This window comes from Lemur catta, chromosome 21, assembly GCF_020740605.2.
Source record: "Lemur catta isolate mLemCat1 chromosome 21, mLemCat1.pri, whole genome shotgun sequence".
NCBI lineage: Eukaryota > Metazoa > Chordata > Mammalia > Primates > Lemuridae > Lemur > Lemur catta.
The window spans coordinates 17132922-17151294 of record NC_059148.1 but is presented as its reverse complement, the minus strand read 5'-3'; the positions used below and the strand labels follow the sequence as shown (position 1 = coordinate 17151294).

Genomic DNA, 18373 nt, shown 5'->3' with positions numbered 1-18373 from the left:
ATACATACACTCAAGCTTGTTCACTAGTTTATACCCCTGTCCTCCCTGCCTCCCTCCCCTCTTCTCTCCCCCTCACTGACGTGTAGATTCAAGTATGGAGAACTACTGTGTACCAGGGTCTGGCTGACCACAAAGATGCTTTGTCTCCTTTCGCTCTCACAGCAACCCTATCAGGAGAACACAACTGTGAGTCCCATGCTACAGATGAGAAAGGTTGGGAGCAGCTAGTGCAGCTGTCAAAGGGTTCACGACCAGTCCCGTGAAGTGGCAGGCAGCCTGACGCCAGAGCCTACACTCTGACAGTCTTATAACACGCCATGTAACCCCTTTGTCTAAAGGGCTCACTATATACCTCTTTGTACTTTCTGGTGCTGGATTAGGGTGGAGAGAAGCAGCAGCAGAAACAGGGGGTAGGCACTCATGAACAGATACGCATCAAATTAACATTATAATCTGGCATTATAGTAACACCTAAGCATAGCTGGCGCTTACTATGTGCCCACCACATACCAAGCACCCCGCCAGTCATTCATATACATGAACCAGCCACATACATGACTAGAACTGTGTTACTCAATTCCCAAATAAAAGCGGGTTTCCTAGTTACACTTTGTCACTGGCATGTAACTTAACTGCCTTGTGGTCAGAAATATGCTCTATGTGATTTCATTCCTCTGAAATTTCTTGAGAAACGTGTATTATTTCTAACCCTCAAAACAACCCTACAAACAAATTATTTGTATTTCCTTTTACAAATGCGGAAACTGAGGTTCAGAAGGTTAATTGATGTGCCTAAAGCAGCTACCTGGTACAGTGCTGAAGCCAAGATTTGAGCAGCCATCTGACTCCACTGGCCCCTTTCCTCCGTTCTATGCTGCATGTTAGTTTATTTTATTTCTCTTTTTTTTGTTGTTGTTTTATTTTTTTCTATGTTGCATATTAGAAAACAAAGCCAATTTTGTTATGTATTTTTACCACAATAAATAATAAAACAAACATAAACAAAGACGGGCAATTTAATTTTGTGTATGTATAGAGAGCTTCCTTATTAGCCCAGATATGAGTTGAGATAAAAATTTGGCTTTTTGTGTGTGTGTGAGGGTGACAGGGTCTCACTCTGTCACCTGGGCTAGAGTATAATGGCATCATCATAGCTCACTATAATCTTAAACTCCTAGCCTCCAGCGATCCTCCTGCTGGGACTATATATAGGCCTGCACCACTATGCTCGGCTAATTTTTCTATTTTTTTGTAGAGACACGGTCTCATTTGTGCTCAGGATGGTCTCAAACTCCTGGCCTCAAGCAATTCTCCCGGCTCAGCCTCCCAAAGTGCTAGGATTACAGGTATGAGCCACCAGGCCTGGCCAAAACTGATGGGTAATATAAACTTTCTTCACGTGCCTCTCCTGAAGTCTGAGATCTATGTGCTATTCCCAATTATGGGAACTCCACTTTTGTTCTACTTGTGAATCACACCACATGAAACTGTGTGAATTATTGTATTATGGGGTTTATAAAACAACTCTCTTCTAGTTCTGTTGATTTTTCTTATGTTAAATTCTAATCTAAGTCCAAAACTTTCCACAACCTGTCTCTTGTTAGAATGTAAAAAGTTAAAAGGATCGACCTAAGTTTGTTTCAAACTAAAAATATAGTGTGCCACCCACATTCAGAGATCAGAGATGATTAGGACTCAGAGACTCCAACAGGGATTTGCCCAGGGCCACGCAGCTCACTGGGAAGAGGCAGGTGCAGACATCTGGAGACCTGCACAGACAGGTGCAGCAACCTCTGGCCTCCTAAGAAAGGAAAGGCTCCGACGTTAACTAAATCCTGACCCTCCCAGCACAGTGGGCAGGATGATGTAGGGGTTCAGCTACTTACTAGTTGTTGCTCTCTGATCAGCTAACCTCTTTAAGTCTCAGTTCCTCATCTGGAAAATGGGGTGATAATACCTGTAACTTCTAGGTTTTTGGAAAGATTATATTTGCAAGGCCCTTTACACAGTAGCTGGCAGAGTGGGTTCTCCATAAATATTGGTTTTCTGGTTTCCACTAATTAAGGATTCCTTAATCTTTGCCTTTGAACCTCCCACATCCCACTGTCCTTAGCCTACCCCACTCTGCATAAACCCTCTCAACTCTTTCAGTTTTCTGTCACTAAGTCAATTTCATATACTTAGGGCCCTCCATAAAGGGCAATGAGCCCTGTTTCTCTTCTCCTAGGCCCTGTCAAAATAGTAATTACTAACAGTAATTACAGAGTGGGTCATGAGTCAAGCCTATGGGCCTGAATTTAAATCCCAGCTCTATACCAGAGAAGGTAGAGAAAGAAAAAGAATAAAGAACAAGGAAAAAAATAAAAACAAAAAAAGATAAAGAAGAGAAAAAAAAAAAGAAGATAAATGCCAGCTCTACCCTGCGCTGTATAAAGCACAACTTCCTCATCCCTCAATTTCTCCATTTGTAAAATTGGGATAAAACTTTTACTTAATCACCCAGGATACAGTGCCATGGCGTCAGCCTAGCTCACAGCAACCTCAAACTCCTGGGCTCAAGCGAGTCTCTTGCCTCAGCCTCCTGAGTAGCTGGGACTACAGGCATGTGCCACCACACCTGAGTAATTTTTCTATTTTTAGTAGAGACAGGGTCTCACTCTTGCTCAGGCTGGTCTCGAACTCCTGAGCTCAAGGGATCCTCTTGCCTTGGCCTCCCAGAGTGCTAGGATTACAGGTGTGAGCCACCATGTCCAGCCAACTTGTAGGTTCTGCTGTGAGGATGAAATAATACATGTGCTTGGCATACAGTAAGCAAAGAATTTTAAGGCTTGGAAGGCCCTTAGAGATCTGGTCCAAACCCTTTATTTGACAAATAAGCTAAGGGAAGCCCAGAGGGTAGGAGAGCTACACCATTAGCCTATGATATAACACATGCCTAATAATAAACGTTTGCTCTGTTTTTCACCACTTCCTGCCATACTGTTAGAAATTTATCTGGTTGCACTGGTAGGAAAAAAAATAAGTGTTCTATCCTCGAGTAAGCATATTTCATGTTGCTCATACAGCCTAAAAGGCAAGGTGCTGTAATGTGGCAGAGAATCAGTAGCAACTATGTGAGACACACAGGCAGTGGTGAGAAACACTTGAGTCAACACTGGTGCAATTGTTGTCTCTCTTACATTAAACTCTTCCATCTCCCTTCACTGCCACAAACACCATGGAAGGGAATGTATACTTCTGAGACCAGATTCAATTTCAGCTACCCCTCAAACTTAGTTTCAGCCCAATTCCATCTGTCCAGAGCCAAACAGAAGGCCAGCTCCTGGCTTCTGCTGGTGGGACAGGCATGCGGAGCCCTGGAGTTCGACTAACCTGAGGGTAGAAGGTGGATGATGCCGTGCGTGGGCTGCGGACAAACTCCATAAAGAAGGCCCCGTCCTGAAGTCAGAGGAGGAGGAAGCAGCAGCAGCAGCAGCAGGTGCAAGGAAGCGAAGAAACGGAATGTGTACCAGCAGTTAACCATCAGGGGAAGGAGAGGAGTATGAAAAATAAAAAAACAAACATAAAAACAAGGATGGAAGGAGAGAAACAAAGACATGAGGGGATTAGGGAAAAGAAAAAAAGAAAAAAGAAGAAAGATAGAGATCTACCCAGAAAGACAATATCCAAATATGCAAAGCATTAGCAGAAACTCACACCTTCCTGGGCAGAACATCCCACTTGCGTGGGAGAAATCACCCAGGTTAGAAGGTGTGTCCAAGCTCCCTCACGTCTCATCAGAGTGTGACTTGGATGCTCTCGCCCTCCCACATAGCTCTGAAGTTCCTTCAGACCTATGCCAAGGAAGAGGGAAAGGCCACAGGGCAGCTTGGTGGGGCTGGCAGGGAAAGGCTTCAGTGGCAACATCCTGGCCTCCCACCTGGCTGGGTGACTAGCAGCCCTCTTAAAGAGAGACACTGAGGCATGGGTTTTTTCTGCCTGTTACTAAATATGGCACCCAGGTGGGAGAAGAGGATTCAATGCAGGATAAGTTCTTGCTTAATTTTCTGAGCAAACAGGGGATACAGAAGCAGCCATACCTTCTCCTCCACTAGTTGTGTAACAAAATCGTGAAGAAGCTAAGACACATATGATGTCAGATACACAAGGACTCATTGTGAGGGGCTTCCACAGCTGTCTTCCCCTCCCCAGCCTACCCTTGTAGGGCTGAGGTGGCCATGTATTGGAAACAAGAATGACACGGAAGACTTTTCCAAAGACCACTCCTTCTATCTTTCTTAAGTAGTACCCTCTGTCCCTTCAGAATCTTTTTACGTCTTAGGCTTGATTATCACAGAAATTCAAAATTGGCACTTGATAAATCACAAGGTCCCTGCTTTCCTACAGCTTTCCTCAATTTGAAAAGTAAAATAACTGAAATATTTTGGTGTCCATTTTATCAATACTGCCGCCACCTCTCATAAGTGACTGTAAACTCAACTAACAAACCTTGGAAACTTGTGGCTGTGGAGGTGCAGATGCAGGTAACTGCCATGCATGCTAACAGGAGATGCCGCCTGGGACTCTGTTGGGCATTTCTGAGAAAATCAGTAGGGTTCTTCACTTTGGCCATCTCATAGCATCTTTGTTTTCCGTCAACTACTTAAGAGGCTACATCCAACACTACTGATGGCTCAGACATGTAGATTTTAGTGTTCAGTTGGAAGATCAGGAGAGTGTTTTAAACAGCCTTCTAATATTTGGTCTTTGGCGCATTTTAACCTTAATGTTTACATCATGACTCTATAATTTCTCTACTTTTCAGTATTGTGGCCTTGGCATTGTTTCTAATCCTCAAAGACAGCAATGAGTAGAGGTAGCAGCTGGAGGACAGCACACAGGGTACTTAGTTATCTCATTGTTCCATTTGTGTCCCTTACAGAAGCAGAGAAACTGATAATACTAAGATTTAGGGACATGTGAAGGTCTCTAGACCAACAGATCATTCTTTACGCACAGACTATCCTTGGGACCTAAAGCCACTCCCTAGAGCAGGGGTTGGCAAACTACAGTTTGCAGGACAACTCTGGCCAGTCACATAATTTTTTAATAGTCTGTGAGCTGAGAATGTTTTTTACAGTTTTAAATGGTTATGGAAATAATGTACTTACACAATAGCCTTCTTTTGCCTCTTGGCCCACAAAGCCTAAAATATGTATTTATGTTTGCCGACCTCTGGTCTAGAAAGTCTACAAACTACCTGTAACCACAGTTGATGCTTTATCTCAGATTTTAATTCCTCCACCCTAGTAGTCTAATTCTAGTAATTTATGCTAACGAAATATCAGAGATGTGGCCAAATAATGATTATAAGGATGTTCACTGCAACATTATTTATAATTGTGATACACTGTAGAATAATTATAAAAATTTACAGACTACCAAAAATTATTTTAAACATCAGAAACCATCTACATTTTTAACAAAATGAAGGTATAAATGAAGGTATATTCATATGATGAAATATTATATATATTATAACATATAAATATGACATAGCTATTTTTTAAAATAATGCTTTTGAAAAATACTAATGACAGGAAATTATCATAATATGAAAGTAAACTAAGTAAATACAGGGGATGGATATACAATTTGACCACAATTTTAAAAAACAGCATATATCTATTGAATTTCTTTCATCTCCCAGGGGTAGAGAACAGATAAAAGAAGGAGCTAACAGAACCAAGTCTATCGGTCTTAAAAGATATAAAAAGCTTGACCTGTGGTGTTTTTGGCCCCTCTTCTATACTTCAATTCCTGATGGAGGTCTAAAGTTTCAGGTTTTTTGTATTTTTCCTCCCAGGATGCTCTCATTGGACTGTATTTCTCAGAAGTCTAAGAGAACTAATGGGAATTTCATTATCAAAGAAGAGTGAGCTATCGTGGAAGCTGCTTTGGTAACTTTCTACTCCCCTCTGGGAAAGCTAAAGATGAGGTTGAAAGAAAACAAGACAGCCATTTTCAAAGCTCAAGCCAGATCTTGGGCATTGACCAATATAGTTTAGCTTGACTATTTTTTTATCTGCATTTAGCTAGAAGTTAGCTTCCTTACTATTGTGAGCAAGAAAGTTCCTAGATGAAAATAGTAACAGTATAGAACCTTCAAAGGGTTTGAGGTAGAATTCATCCAAAGCACCAGCACGTTCAATCCTGGATTCGAAGGGCTAACCCATTTTACCCTCCACGCTGGGTCTCTGAGATCATGCATCAGCTCCCCGCTGGGGTGGCCTCCTTTACCTTTCGTGGGCTGTCCACGTGGGTGGGAGTCATGGCAACACTGCTGCTCTCGGCTGGCTGGGTGGAGCTCTTCCCACCATGTACAGCTGCCTGCTGTTCTCCTAGGCACCTGAAAGAAGGAAAATACAGGACCGGAGCTTGCACAGAGCTCTCTGGTGAAGGATCCATCTTAGCCGAGATGAAGACAGCGTTGTTGTTTTCATCTTTGAAACAAACACTTCTGCTTTGTTTCTCCTTCAGGCCCTGTATAATGCCTTTAATTGCATTTATTGTGCTGAACAATCACTGGTCCTCCACAGTAAATCAGAAAACAGCCCAATTTAAAAAGCTTGCTGGCAGCACCTGGTGCTTACCTATTATTTTTAAAAGGCAACTGACACGGTTTAAAGGACTCTATCCACGAAGACTTTTCCTCAATTTGTATTAAATATACCAGAAGAAGCACATTCTGAAAATCAGGACTACATTAATGTGTGGCATAAACTAAACCGGGGGAAATGTGTCAACTCTCTGTATATTTTGAAAGGGTTTACACATTAATCTTTCAAATATACATGCTACCAAAAACACAAACAGACATTATCTCACAACATGAGACAAATATGGTTTTCCTATATCTCATCCCGTCTCAGTTCTGAGGTACATCAATGCATACTTTCACGTTTATTTTCCTCATTTTTTTCCTGTACTAAAATTAACTGTGAACTATTTTAGCTTAAATCACATTGTTTTACCATTGTATTCTTATTTGGCAAGTCTTGAATGCTTTATTAGTATTATATGCACTTCTTGTGGTGGTCAGTGTGAGGTGCCCCCCAGATCCCCCCACCGTAGCGCCCTGCTGCCTCAGTAGTTGGGAGTGTTGTCCGGGAGGTTCAGCTGTCAGTCCCTTTAGGGAGAGTCCCAGCTACAGAGCAGCCTCGTCTGAGCTCACGCCCTTCCCTGGGCTGCCACAGGCAACGAATGGGTGGTGGTGTGGTGTGGTGTGTGGGGGGGTGTGTGTGTGTGTGTGCGTGCGCGAGTCTAAAGGCCTGGCCTCACTGGCCCAACCCGGCTCCTCTCTAAAGGCTGTTCTGGCTCCAGAGATTCTATGGGGTAGCCCGCCATCGTCACTGGGTCTGGGATGCAGCTCAGCTTCTCCTTGTGTCCACTCCTGTTTGTCCCCTCCCTCCCACCGGTGTTGAGCCCAAGGACTCTCCTAAATAAACATCCTACTTGCTAAACCCCACCTCAGTTGACTTCCCCGAGAACCCAGCCTGCAACACTTGTCTCATCTTAAATCCTGACATTTTTGTTACCAATCTTGAAGTAATCACATACTGGGGATTAAAAATCTGTTTCCATAGTAACCTGTTGCACTCTCCCCCTTGAAAATTTTTTATTATGAAAAAATTCAAACATATACAAAAGTAAAGAGGATAATATAATGAACCCTACATACCCAGCCACCAAAATTACATATTTAGAGCCAATCTTGTTTCATGTATACCCCCACCTGCCCATGCCAATTATTTTGAAGCAGAACACACACAATATATTTCATCCACAAACACGTCGGTATCTCTAAAAGAAAATAACTTATAAAAATTTAAAAAATTTTTCTAATATCAAATATTTCCCCAATTGTCGCAAAACAATTTTTTTACAGTTTGTTTGTTGAAAGTAAGACTCAAGGAAGGTCCCTACACTGCTATATGTTATGTTTCTCAAGTCTCTTTTTGAGGGATAAGCTCCTCTTCCTCTCTCCTTATCCTTAAAATTTATTTGTTAAAGAAAGTAGCTCATTTGTCCTGTAAATTTACACAGTCTGGATGTGCTGATTACATCCCTTTATGGTTTAACATGTTCCTCTGTGCCCTGCAATTCCTGAGAACCAGAAGTTATATCAAGAGGTCTGAGCAGATTTTGGTTCAATTCTGGGCCAGAATCCTTCCTGTGCGGTGGTGTGTACTTCTCTCTAGAGGCCCAGAATGTCTGGATGCTTCTTTCTGGTGATGTTAGCTGCCACTGATGATATTTGCTGGATTCATTCATTCATCAGAGATTACACGTACTGACTGATATTCTATCATTCCTTCTGCATTTATTAGTGGGGATATTTTAAAAAGAGAAACTTCCCCCACACCAATTACTTGGTTAGTCTGAGGTGTAATTCATAGAGGAAAAGCAGAATAGATGCTTGATTCTTTCCCTTGTCCGCTGACACCACACCCACTCTCTCTTTCTATCATACCACAGCATGTTTTCCTCGGAGCCTCATCCACAAATGCACACTGTGACATTCTCTTGCACTTCCTGAAGGCTGCGGTGCCAAGAAGCCTCAGTTACCCCCCAGTACCCTCTCAGATGAGTCGTCCGATGCACATGACAATCTACTGAGCTGCCTTCTATGTGCTGACTGGTGGACTAGGAATCAGGGATTCAGAGATGAGGAAGACCCTGTCCTTGCCGTTAGGGGCTCTTTGTCTAATGGCCTGGGAAGAGGGGACTGCCACAAAATGACCAGTTATAATGCATACGTGTATATGTGAGAGAACATACATGAGGGCACACTGCATTCTGCCAGGAGGGGGCCACCAGCCAGGCCTCCACAGAAGTAGTGACATATACGCACTAAGCAGGCCTTGAAGGGTGGGCAGAAGAAAGACACAGCCTACCCAGAGGCAAGAAGAGTAAAAATACGCAAATGCCATTCACGTGCCTCTGCAGACGGATGGTGTGCTGTGTCATACTGTTGGCATGCTTCCATCATGGAGCTCTGAGCCATGAGCACACACCAGAGCCACCTTGGATAGGACATGAACATCCATCTGCACGGGGGTGGGGGGGGGTGGGCGTCTCTCTCTCTCTGCCCTACTCAGCTGTCACTGGATCATCTTCATCTAACAGGAGCAGAGATGCGCACTGGCCAGCACCAGCTGCCCAGACTGGTCCCACTGCTGTTAATCAGCACAAAGCTGAGACTCGAGAGGTTTCTGTCTTCCATAGGAGCCTGACTAAATGTGCAATATATGCCTACAGATAAAGGTTGGAAGGGAACTGGAAGAAATAAACACAGTTATGGTAAGATGGCAGGACTATATTAAAAACTCTTTCATATTGCTGCAACATTGTTTTCAAAATAAGTAAAATTGAATCTGCCTGATGCTGCAAAAGGAAAAAGAAAAACACACAAATAAAAAATGCTCTGTGAGCAAACATTACATAGAGGTCTGGCTCTCTGTACCTCCAGCCTTTAGAAAATACAGCACTTCTCCCAGGAGCAGTCATCTGAGGCAAGGAACGAGCCTCGAATCTCTTTGTCCTGACTCCTACCGTGGGGTTAGATGAGAGTCTCACCCTTCACACTGGGGGGACTACTACCCCAAGATATCTTCCTTCTTCCCAGTCTGAGCAGAAAGAGGCTCCTTGGTGCATACTAAACAATGACTCACGGATAAATTAAAATAAGATCCCTTCACCCCCAGCTTCACACTCCTCCCAGCAACATATGTTCCTTGTTCTCTTTTTCCAGTGGGAAAGGTCTATGATTAGTTACAGGGAGAACCTGTCACACGGAGTTCTGGGGTCTTTCCTTGGTCTGATAAAGATATTTTCAAAAGAAGACCCAGTGCCCCCAGCAATGAGCCCAAATTACCCCAGCTTTCCTTTTCTCATTTGCCCCCCGCCCCAAGCACCCTGTTGGTTCTTCATTCCTTCCTTTCCATTTCATCATCAGCCTCCACCCAGCCTTGGATGCCCCTTGCCTGGACCAGTGGGAGCCTCCCAGTGGGACTCTGCCTCCTGGCACCCACCCACCAAGCCTTCCCACACAGGGGGCTCGCCCCTGAAAAAACCACTTCTGCCAAAGACACTGATTAGATATTTCACGATATTAAGGAACTATTGTAATTCTTAACGTAAATTATAATATCATGTTTTTTTTTTTTTAAAGAGTACTTATCTTTCAGAGATACATTCTGAAATAGTACAGATGAGGGGAAATGATACCTGGAATTTGATTTTAAAAAAAATAAAAGGAAAGGTGAACACAAGTGGCTAGAAATGAAACAAGATCGGCCATGAGTTGATAATCACTGAAGCTGGGTGACGAGTAAAAAGGGATTTATTATATTAATACTAGTCTGTATACGTTTTCTTATGTGTTTGAAATTTTCCAACAAAAGAAAAGAAATTTGCTAAGGATTCTTTGAAAAAGAGAATGTGTAAGGACCGCCTGGCATCCAGCTTCCCACACTGTCTTTCCAACTGCATCTCCCACCATACCCCCTGCTCACTCGCTCACCCCCTCAATGTTAGTTCCTGAAACCCGAATGTGTGCAGGCTCCTGTAGGCATGATGCACACCCTCACACCACGCAGACAAGGTCTAGTCTCCCTGAGCACACTCCCCCCACATCTGTACAGGGAGACCCTCAGCATCCTGTCCTCCATCATTCAGTAAATATCCATCATGCATGTACTATATGCCAGGCACGACACACAGCCTTTGCCTTCGGAGCACGCAGTTAAGTCAGGTGGAAATAAACTGATGACCACAGTCCTCAGTAGAATACTGGTAAGTCTTTTGATGGACATAGGCCCAGGATGCTGGCATGCACAGAGGGGAGCTTGACCTAGCTGGGAGGACAAGAGAGGCAGAGGAGGATGCCCCCAAAGCAGGTCCTACCTGTGCACGGCAATATTTTCTTTTTTCCCCAAGTCCCACCTCTCCCCTGTATAAAGGCTTCACTTCCTACCAGGCCAACTTAAATCCAACCTCCAGTGACACTCTCCCAGGCAAGTGTGGTCCCACTAGTGTCCTGTCAAATGTAGCAAAGGGGCCACACACTCAAAGGCCTAGAGCAGCCAGCCAGGTAGCATGACTAAGGAGCAAGACAAGTCTAAGACCAAAGGGTGAACTAGGGGCATACACTCCTTCTTAAGTGCCAGCCCACCATGGCTGGGTACAAACGGGGACCCAGTGTTAACAGAGCCTTTGCTACTTCAAGCAAAGCTGGATTTTATATACTATCTATAATATAATTTTGCATTACAGTAGTCCCCCTTTATCTATAGGGATATGTTCCAAGACCCCCAGTGGATGCCTAGAACCACAGAGAGTACCAAGGCCTACGTATACTATTTTTTTCCTATATATACATATCCATAATAAAGTTTAATTTATAAATTAGACACAATAAAAAATTAATAAAATAGAACAATTATAACCATATTCTGTAATAAATGTTATGTGAATGTGGTCTCTCTAAGTATCTAATTGTACTGTTTTCACCTATTTTTGGACCATTGCTGACTGCGGGTAACTGAAACTGTGGAAAGTGAAACTGCAGATAAGGGGGACTACTGTATGTTATCTATAATATACTCACTGTTTCATATAATTATGCATCACAGCATACATATGTTATATATTTTTTCATATAAAAATTCACATAAAATCTAGGTTTTTATATGAAATCTTCAAATTTAAAAATCTGGCTCAAACATGTTAACAACACTTTGTGAACCAACCAAATGTGACCATAGTTCAAATTAAGCCCCAGACCATGAATTTATAATTTCTGGCCTATTGCATGTTATTTGACACTTACCAGGTATTAGCCTAGTTTTCTTTTCATGTAAATGTCTTTTTCTTAATTACAGGTTCCTTATAGAAGGAAATCCTATTTCACCCTGAACAAAAGAGTGGGACACGGAAAACCCTTCTGGCCTATGAGGTAGAGACGAGTCACCCTCCCACCAAGTACTTACTTCTGACTGGCCTCCATCTCCAACAGGGCAGACAGAGCTGAGGTTCCCTTCTTCCCAACTGGAGGGCCGGCTGACTCGAGAGAGTGTGTGGGAATAGGGCCGGTCATCTGCAAGCCTTTCATGGCGGCCCCTTTCTAAAGCAGAGAAGAGGAGACAAGGTCATCACCCCATGTGGGCTCTCTCAGTGGAAGCCACTCACACCCCAGCACCTCAGGCTCTGGGAATCCAACGAACAGAGTTGAGGAACATGTGTTCTTGGTGTTCAGTAAATGACAGGAAACTGTTTTTCACTCACTACCTGGAGGACAAAAAAAAACCTGCCTCTTTGTGCATCATCTCATTTTACCCTCACCACAGCTCTATGACGTTATCCCTATTTTACAAAAAAAGAAACAGAGGCTCAGAGAGGTTAAGCAATTTACCCCAAATCCCACTGGAACTAGAATGCAAACTCCAGTGACCTCACTTCAAAACCAAAGTTCTTTCCACTATACAAGCTCTCCCGGAAATGTTCCTAATCATAAGTGATACTGTGTACAAAAGGCAGCTGGTGTGGGAAGAAGAATCCTGAATTTGAGGTTAAAAACACAAAAATAAGGACACAGCTGATGATGAAACACCACCCGGCGATTAAAAAAGAATGAACTAGTGATAGGCACAACAACTGACATGAACCCCAAAGTATTAGGCTAAGTGACAGGAGGCAACCTCAAAAACTTCCATGTTGTATGATTCCATTTTCTGTGGCATTTGGAAAAAACAAAACAGACCAGTGGTTGCCAGGGGTTAGAGATGGAGCAAAATGTGACCAAAAGAGTAGCATGAAGAAATTTTTTTAAAAGTGATGGAACTATTCTGTATCCCAATTGTGGTGGTTACACGAATCTGTACAACTGTTAATATTCATAGGCCTGTATAAACACACACACACACACACACACACACAGGTTAATTATATGTGTTAATTAAAACAAAACAAAACCATACTGAATCCCAGATCTGCTCCTCACGTCTGGATGGCCTCAGACATATTCCATAACCCCCATGAGCCTTAGTCTCCCCACTGAGCATTGTGTGATTGAAATGAGGCACGAGCATGCTAGAAACTCTGAAAGTGACAGAAGAGTAAGGAAGGATCACTGCTGTTGGCCTCCTGAGAGTTTCTACTCAGCAATTCAGCACTGAATCGCACAAGCAGCTGTATTTGACACTGGGTCCCACTTGGAGAGTGCCCTCAGGCAGAGAGGGGTGGCTCAAGGCCAAGGAACACTGCCCAGTTGCTGTCGGCACCAATCCCTCCCTCCTTCATCCTGCAATGGAGGAGAACACACTGTTTTGGATTTAAGATAAACGTTGAGCAGTTATGGAATAAATAAGCTGGCTGAAGAAAAGACTCTGAGATAGGAGGAGGCAGATCCTACATCCCAGACCATGCCTGGGTTCCAGAGAGTCCAAGGAGCCCTCACCCGCATCATGCGATCTGACCGATGTCGTCTGCGGATCCGGTTCAAGCCCTCCACAAAGCGGATAAAGCCATCCAGGAGTTGCCACTCGTCCTCATCTGCACGGGGTCTGTCCCCATAGATGTCGCAGTGCACCTCCCCCTCTGTGATCCGCTTGGTGGCGGTGACACAGGCTGGCAGCAGCAGGAAGCGGGTCCTCCAGAACTTCAGAGACTCAATTAAGCTACAGAGGGCCAAGAAAAACACAGAATGGTGGTGAGAAAAAGGAGATTATGGGTCAGGTGTGGTGGCTCACACCTGTAATCCTAGCACTCTGGGAGGCCGAGGTGGGAGGACTGCTTGAACTCAGGAGTTCAAGACCAGCCTGAGCAAGAGTGAGATCTTGTCTTTACTAAAAATAGAAAGAAATTACCTGGACAACTAAAAATATATATAGAAAAAAAATTAGCCACGCATGGTGGCACATGCCTGTAGTCCCAGCTACTCAGGAGGCTGAGGCAGGAGGATTGCTTGAGCCCAGGAGTTTGAGGTTGCTGTGAGCTAGGCTGATGCCATGGCACTCTAGCCTGGACAACCGAGCAAGACTCTGTCTCAAAAAAAAAAAAAAAAGAAAAAAGAAAAAGAAAAAGGAGATTATGGAAGTGCTCCCAGTGAACTCTCTGGAGTGGGTGCGTGAGGGTCCACCTCCCCAGGAGTATGTGTTCATCTGACACTGCAGCTCATGGCTTTGCTGAAAATATATGTTCTAAAGAAAGACCATGAAGATCACTTTTGCTTTAATCCCAGAGATGTCAGAATGCTTCTGTGCATCCAGGCCCAATGGAAGTTGTGGTTTTTGTATCTCCACAATCACAAATCACACACAAAAAAATCAAACATTGAAAATGAGACATCACAAAGCTACCAGCCAACTAGTGAGGAAACCATTAAGAACATGATCTTCACTGACACTTGCATCAAGGAGCAAATCATCACTGAGTTTTGTTTTCCTCAATTGTGGTGAAATATACATAACAAAATTTACTTTAACTTATTTTAAATGGACAATTCAGTGGCATTAAGTACATTCACACTATTGTGCAACCATCACCACTGTCCACCTCATGACTGAGTTTTTAACCCAATGCAGATGTACCTTTGTTTTTCCTTTTTTTTTCCTAAAACAGATATCATTTTGGCATCAGGAAAAAAGGACAGCAAGTGTTAAAATACACATATGCTCAAGGCTACAAGGATGGAAAGCCAAAGCCCACCCTCTGACCTGAAGTCCTCGGAGCCTGCAGAACAGATATACTGATCTAAGTAATTCCACTTGTACTCCTCCAGCCGTTCGTGGGAGAATTCCACCCAGCAGGAGACGAACTCCGAGTCTGAGTGGGAAGGGCAGAGGCTGTAGGTGTAGTTGATCTGGGCAGATTCATAAGGGTACCTGGAAAGTAAAGGACAGGCCCAGAAGTTCAAAAAGAGAATTCTCCCCAATTCTCCTCTACCTTTTCTGCTTCTACACACTTACACCATTCTTAGTATCCAACCCTCAACTACAGTAACCAACTCATCCCAGGAAACTGTAAGGGAAATTTCTCAGATCTTCTTAAACTTTTTCATTCTTCTCTCCTCACATTCTTTTTTCCTTTAAAATTGATTTCTTTTTATTTTTTTATTTTTCTTTATATATTTTTTTTAATTTCAGTATATTATGGGTGTACAGAAGTTTAGGTTATGTATATTGCCCTTGCTCCCCCACCCCCGAGTCAGAGCTTCAAGCATGTCCATCCCCTAGACAGTGCGCATCACACTCATTATGTAGGTATACACCCATCCTCTCCCCTCCCCCCTTTTTGTTTTTATTTGTGTATATTCATGGGGTACAGGTGCAATTGTTACATTGATATATTGCATTATCTCCTCACATTCTTAATTTTTAACTGGCTTGTTATGAATCATGCTAAACATTGTAAGATGAATTGAATCCCTTTGGAAGTAGGTAAGCTAAAACCCTAAAATAACCCTAGGAAACAAAACAACAACTCCAAGAGAAAAACCAATCACTCAACTTCCTCAGTTTGAATTATGTACTATACACATAATTTAGCACTCGGACATAATCAAGGACAATAGCCAAAGACCTTAAATATCCAAAGACTCACTTGGGAAGGTACCGTGTCACTGTGATCATCTTATCCTTCAGTGTCACTTTGTGGAAAGTTCTGCCCATACTCAGCCAGTACTGGTCCTCCTCCTCGGGGCGGTTTCGGGACACAAGGCCTAACAGAGAAAAATAATAACTTCCTCCATCTGGTTGAGGCTCGTTCCTACAACAGGCGATTGCTCCTCATTCATAAAGATTCAGGAAAGGAGAAACAGAAGACACAACACTTTTCTTTTGAGGGGCAGTTTCATGAAAGAAAGCTGCTCTTGATTAAGAAAAAAAAAAGTCCTGAGATTGGTTTATTTTTCTGTTACTAAATCAACCAGCAGCAAATCAGAACCTGAGGGTCCTGACAGCACCTAGACAACACCCTCAAAGCTGAACAACCTGATGCTTCATCCTCTGCAGAGGAATGTTCTGGAGTAAATGTTAATAGGCTAGGAGATGACTGTGGAACTGAAATGGAATTCCACTCCACCCAAGCACAAGCTGCCCACCCTGGCCTGTGAGGTCCTCACCCCAGGGTGGCGCCAACCCAACTTTCTGGCCTCTACTCCCACACTGCTTAATCAAGTTTCAATCTTAAAAGACCATGATTTATTTGCTGCAATTTCCTCCCTCTAAACATTTGCTTGGGTTGCTTCTTCTGCCTTCTCACCATCGAAATCCTATGGATCACTTAAGGTCACCATCAAATGCCACTTTTTCCAGAAAGCTGTCAGATCCCACCAGCAGTCTGAATTCTACCTCGTATGGAGCTCCTTCTGTGTGTCTCTAATATCCTTAAAAACTAAAAGTTCCAGGAGGCCAGAGAACTGTTGTTCAGTTTTTGATTTTTTTTTTTTTTTTTTTTGAGACAGGGCCTTGCTCTGCTCCACCTAGGCTGGAGTGCAGTGGCACCATCATAACTCACTGCAGCCTCAAACTCCAGGGCTCAAGCGATCCTCCTGCCTCAGCCTCCAGAGTAGCTGGGACTACAGGCATGCACCACCATACCCAGCTAATTTTAAAATTTTTTTTAGAAATAGGATCTCACTATGTTGCCCAGGCTGGTCTTGAACTCCTGGCCTCAAGTGATCCTCCCACCTCAGCCTCCTGAGTTGCTGGGATGATAGGCATGAGCCACTGCACCCAGCTTTAGGTATTCAAAAAATATTAGTTGAATTGAACACAGGAAAGAGGAAAATAATGAGGAATCAAGACAATAACAAGTATTCAAGAGAGTAAAAATTGTGCCAAACCAAAATTTCCTTGTTCTAGAAATGAAACGCACGCAGCCCTTTCATTCAGCTGAGAGACAGTCAGTCACACAGTGGCAGGCAGCACGGGAGTGGTCAGGAGGAGAGAGGACGACAGAGGCTAAAAGAACCTTTACTGTGAATGTGGAAATTTCCCAGATGATGCCAAGGGAGCAGCAAGCCAGGTGCATATAAGAAAGAGGTGAGGCTTTGACTCATGGGACCCCAGGTTAAACCCCAGCTCTTTCATTTGCCAGCTGTGTGATCTTGGACACCAAAACTCTCTGAGTCTTGCTTTCTGCAATTAGAAAGAGAGCATGTCCCCACCCAAACATTCCTTAATTTACACAACAAATACCCTGCTGGCTGTCAGGAAGATACCGTCATGGCATGACATTCACAAACATCTAGCATGGTACCCTGATACCCCATTCTAAGTTTGGTACACCCCAGTTATTCCTGTTTTTATCCTGCACAGTATTCTTCACAATCTATGATCAAATATATACTGTGGTTTACTAGTTTAACATGTGTCTCACCCCGTGGACTGTAAACTCCGAGGGCAGGGCCAATGCTGTTCTATTCCCTGCCGGAACAAGACCTGGCTCACATTCAGTATTCCATAAATCTGCGATGAGCGAGCAGCACAGGCTCAGTTATGATGGCAACTTTGCCAGTAATTAAACAACAACGGTACCATTACTGTTACTATAGAAATAATAGAGATATAAACTTATCAAAGGAGAAAAATAACAGTCAGGCAAGTAGCCTCTGGCCAGCTAGCCATGACATGAGGCTCATGAATCAGCAAGGAACAGAACTGGACACTAGAGAAATTATTATAGGGACATCGACCAGCCATTCCAGAGAAGAGCAAGTGGGCAGCCTGGATGGGTCCAGTTACACTAAATGAGAACTCATGCCACTGTTCTTGGGATAAAGAACAAAATCCTTCACATAGTCTTGTGAGGTCTCCTGATATCTCTGGTGCATCTCTGGCTCACTCCTTGTGCTCCATCACACTAGCCTTCTTTTTGGTCCCTATAAAGTATCACAATGTCTCCTACCACAGGGCCTTTGCACAAACCAATCCCTCAGCCTTGTACACTCTTCCTTTCTATTCCCACTCTCCACTCCCAACCTACTTCTCCTAATAACCTCTGCAAGTATTTCAAGCCTAAGCTCAAAAATCACCTCCTCCAGGAAGCCATTCCTAACCCTCCAGACCAGATCAGGCCACTTATTAAATATCCTCACAGCCCCTTGACTTTTCCCTCACAGTCTGTATCACAACATGTAATTATATTTCATAGTTTGACTAATGCTATTTTTTCCCCACTGAGCTATAAATCCCTTCCCAGAGTAGAAGCTGCAAAGACATTGTTGAACGAATGAGTGAATGAATGATTCATATATTTATTGACCTGACCCATATTGTTGAGTGCCATGCACTGTGGTTTCCACTGTGGAGGATAAAAAGATGAACTGGAA

General features: G+C 43.3%; 1 protein-coding gene across 14 annotated transcripts in view; it reads right to left on the bottom strand.

Moving 5' to 3' along the window:
• The window catches only part of DEPDC5 (DEP domain containing 5, GATOR1 subcomplex subunit), a 107968-nt gene that overhangs the window by 33958 nt on the left and 55637 nt on the right, over positions 1-18373 (bottom strand). For 10 of the 14 annotated variants that reach the window (XM_045534552.1, XM_045534554.1, XM_045534556.1 and 7 more), the window contains 6 exons: positions 15643-15760; positions 14757-14924; positions 13499-13718; positions 12033-12166; positions 6280-6388; positions 3373-3438 (listed from right to left, as the gene is read on the bottom strand). In XM_045534552.1, coding sequence (XP_045390508.1) covers positions 3373-3438; positions 6280-6388; positions 12033-12166; positions 13499-13718; positions 14757-14924; positions 15643-15760 — 815 coding nt within the window. The remainder of the gene's footprint in view (positions 1-3372; positions 3439-6279; positions 6389-12032; positions 12167-13498; positions 13719-14756; positions 14925-15642; positions 15761-18373) is intronic. The other 4 variants (XM_045534558.1, XM_045534561.1, XM_045534564.1 and 1 more) reach the window with 1 other exon arrangement.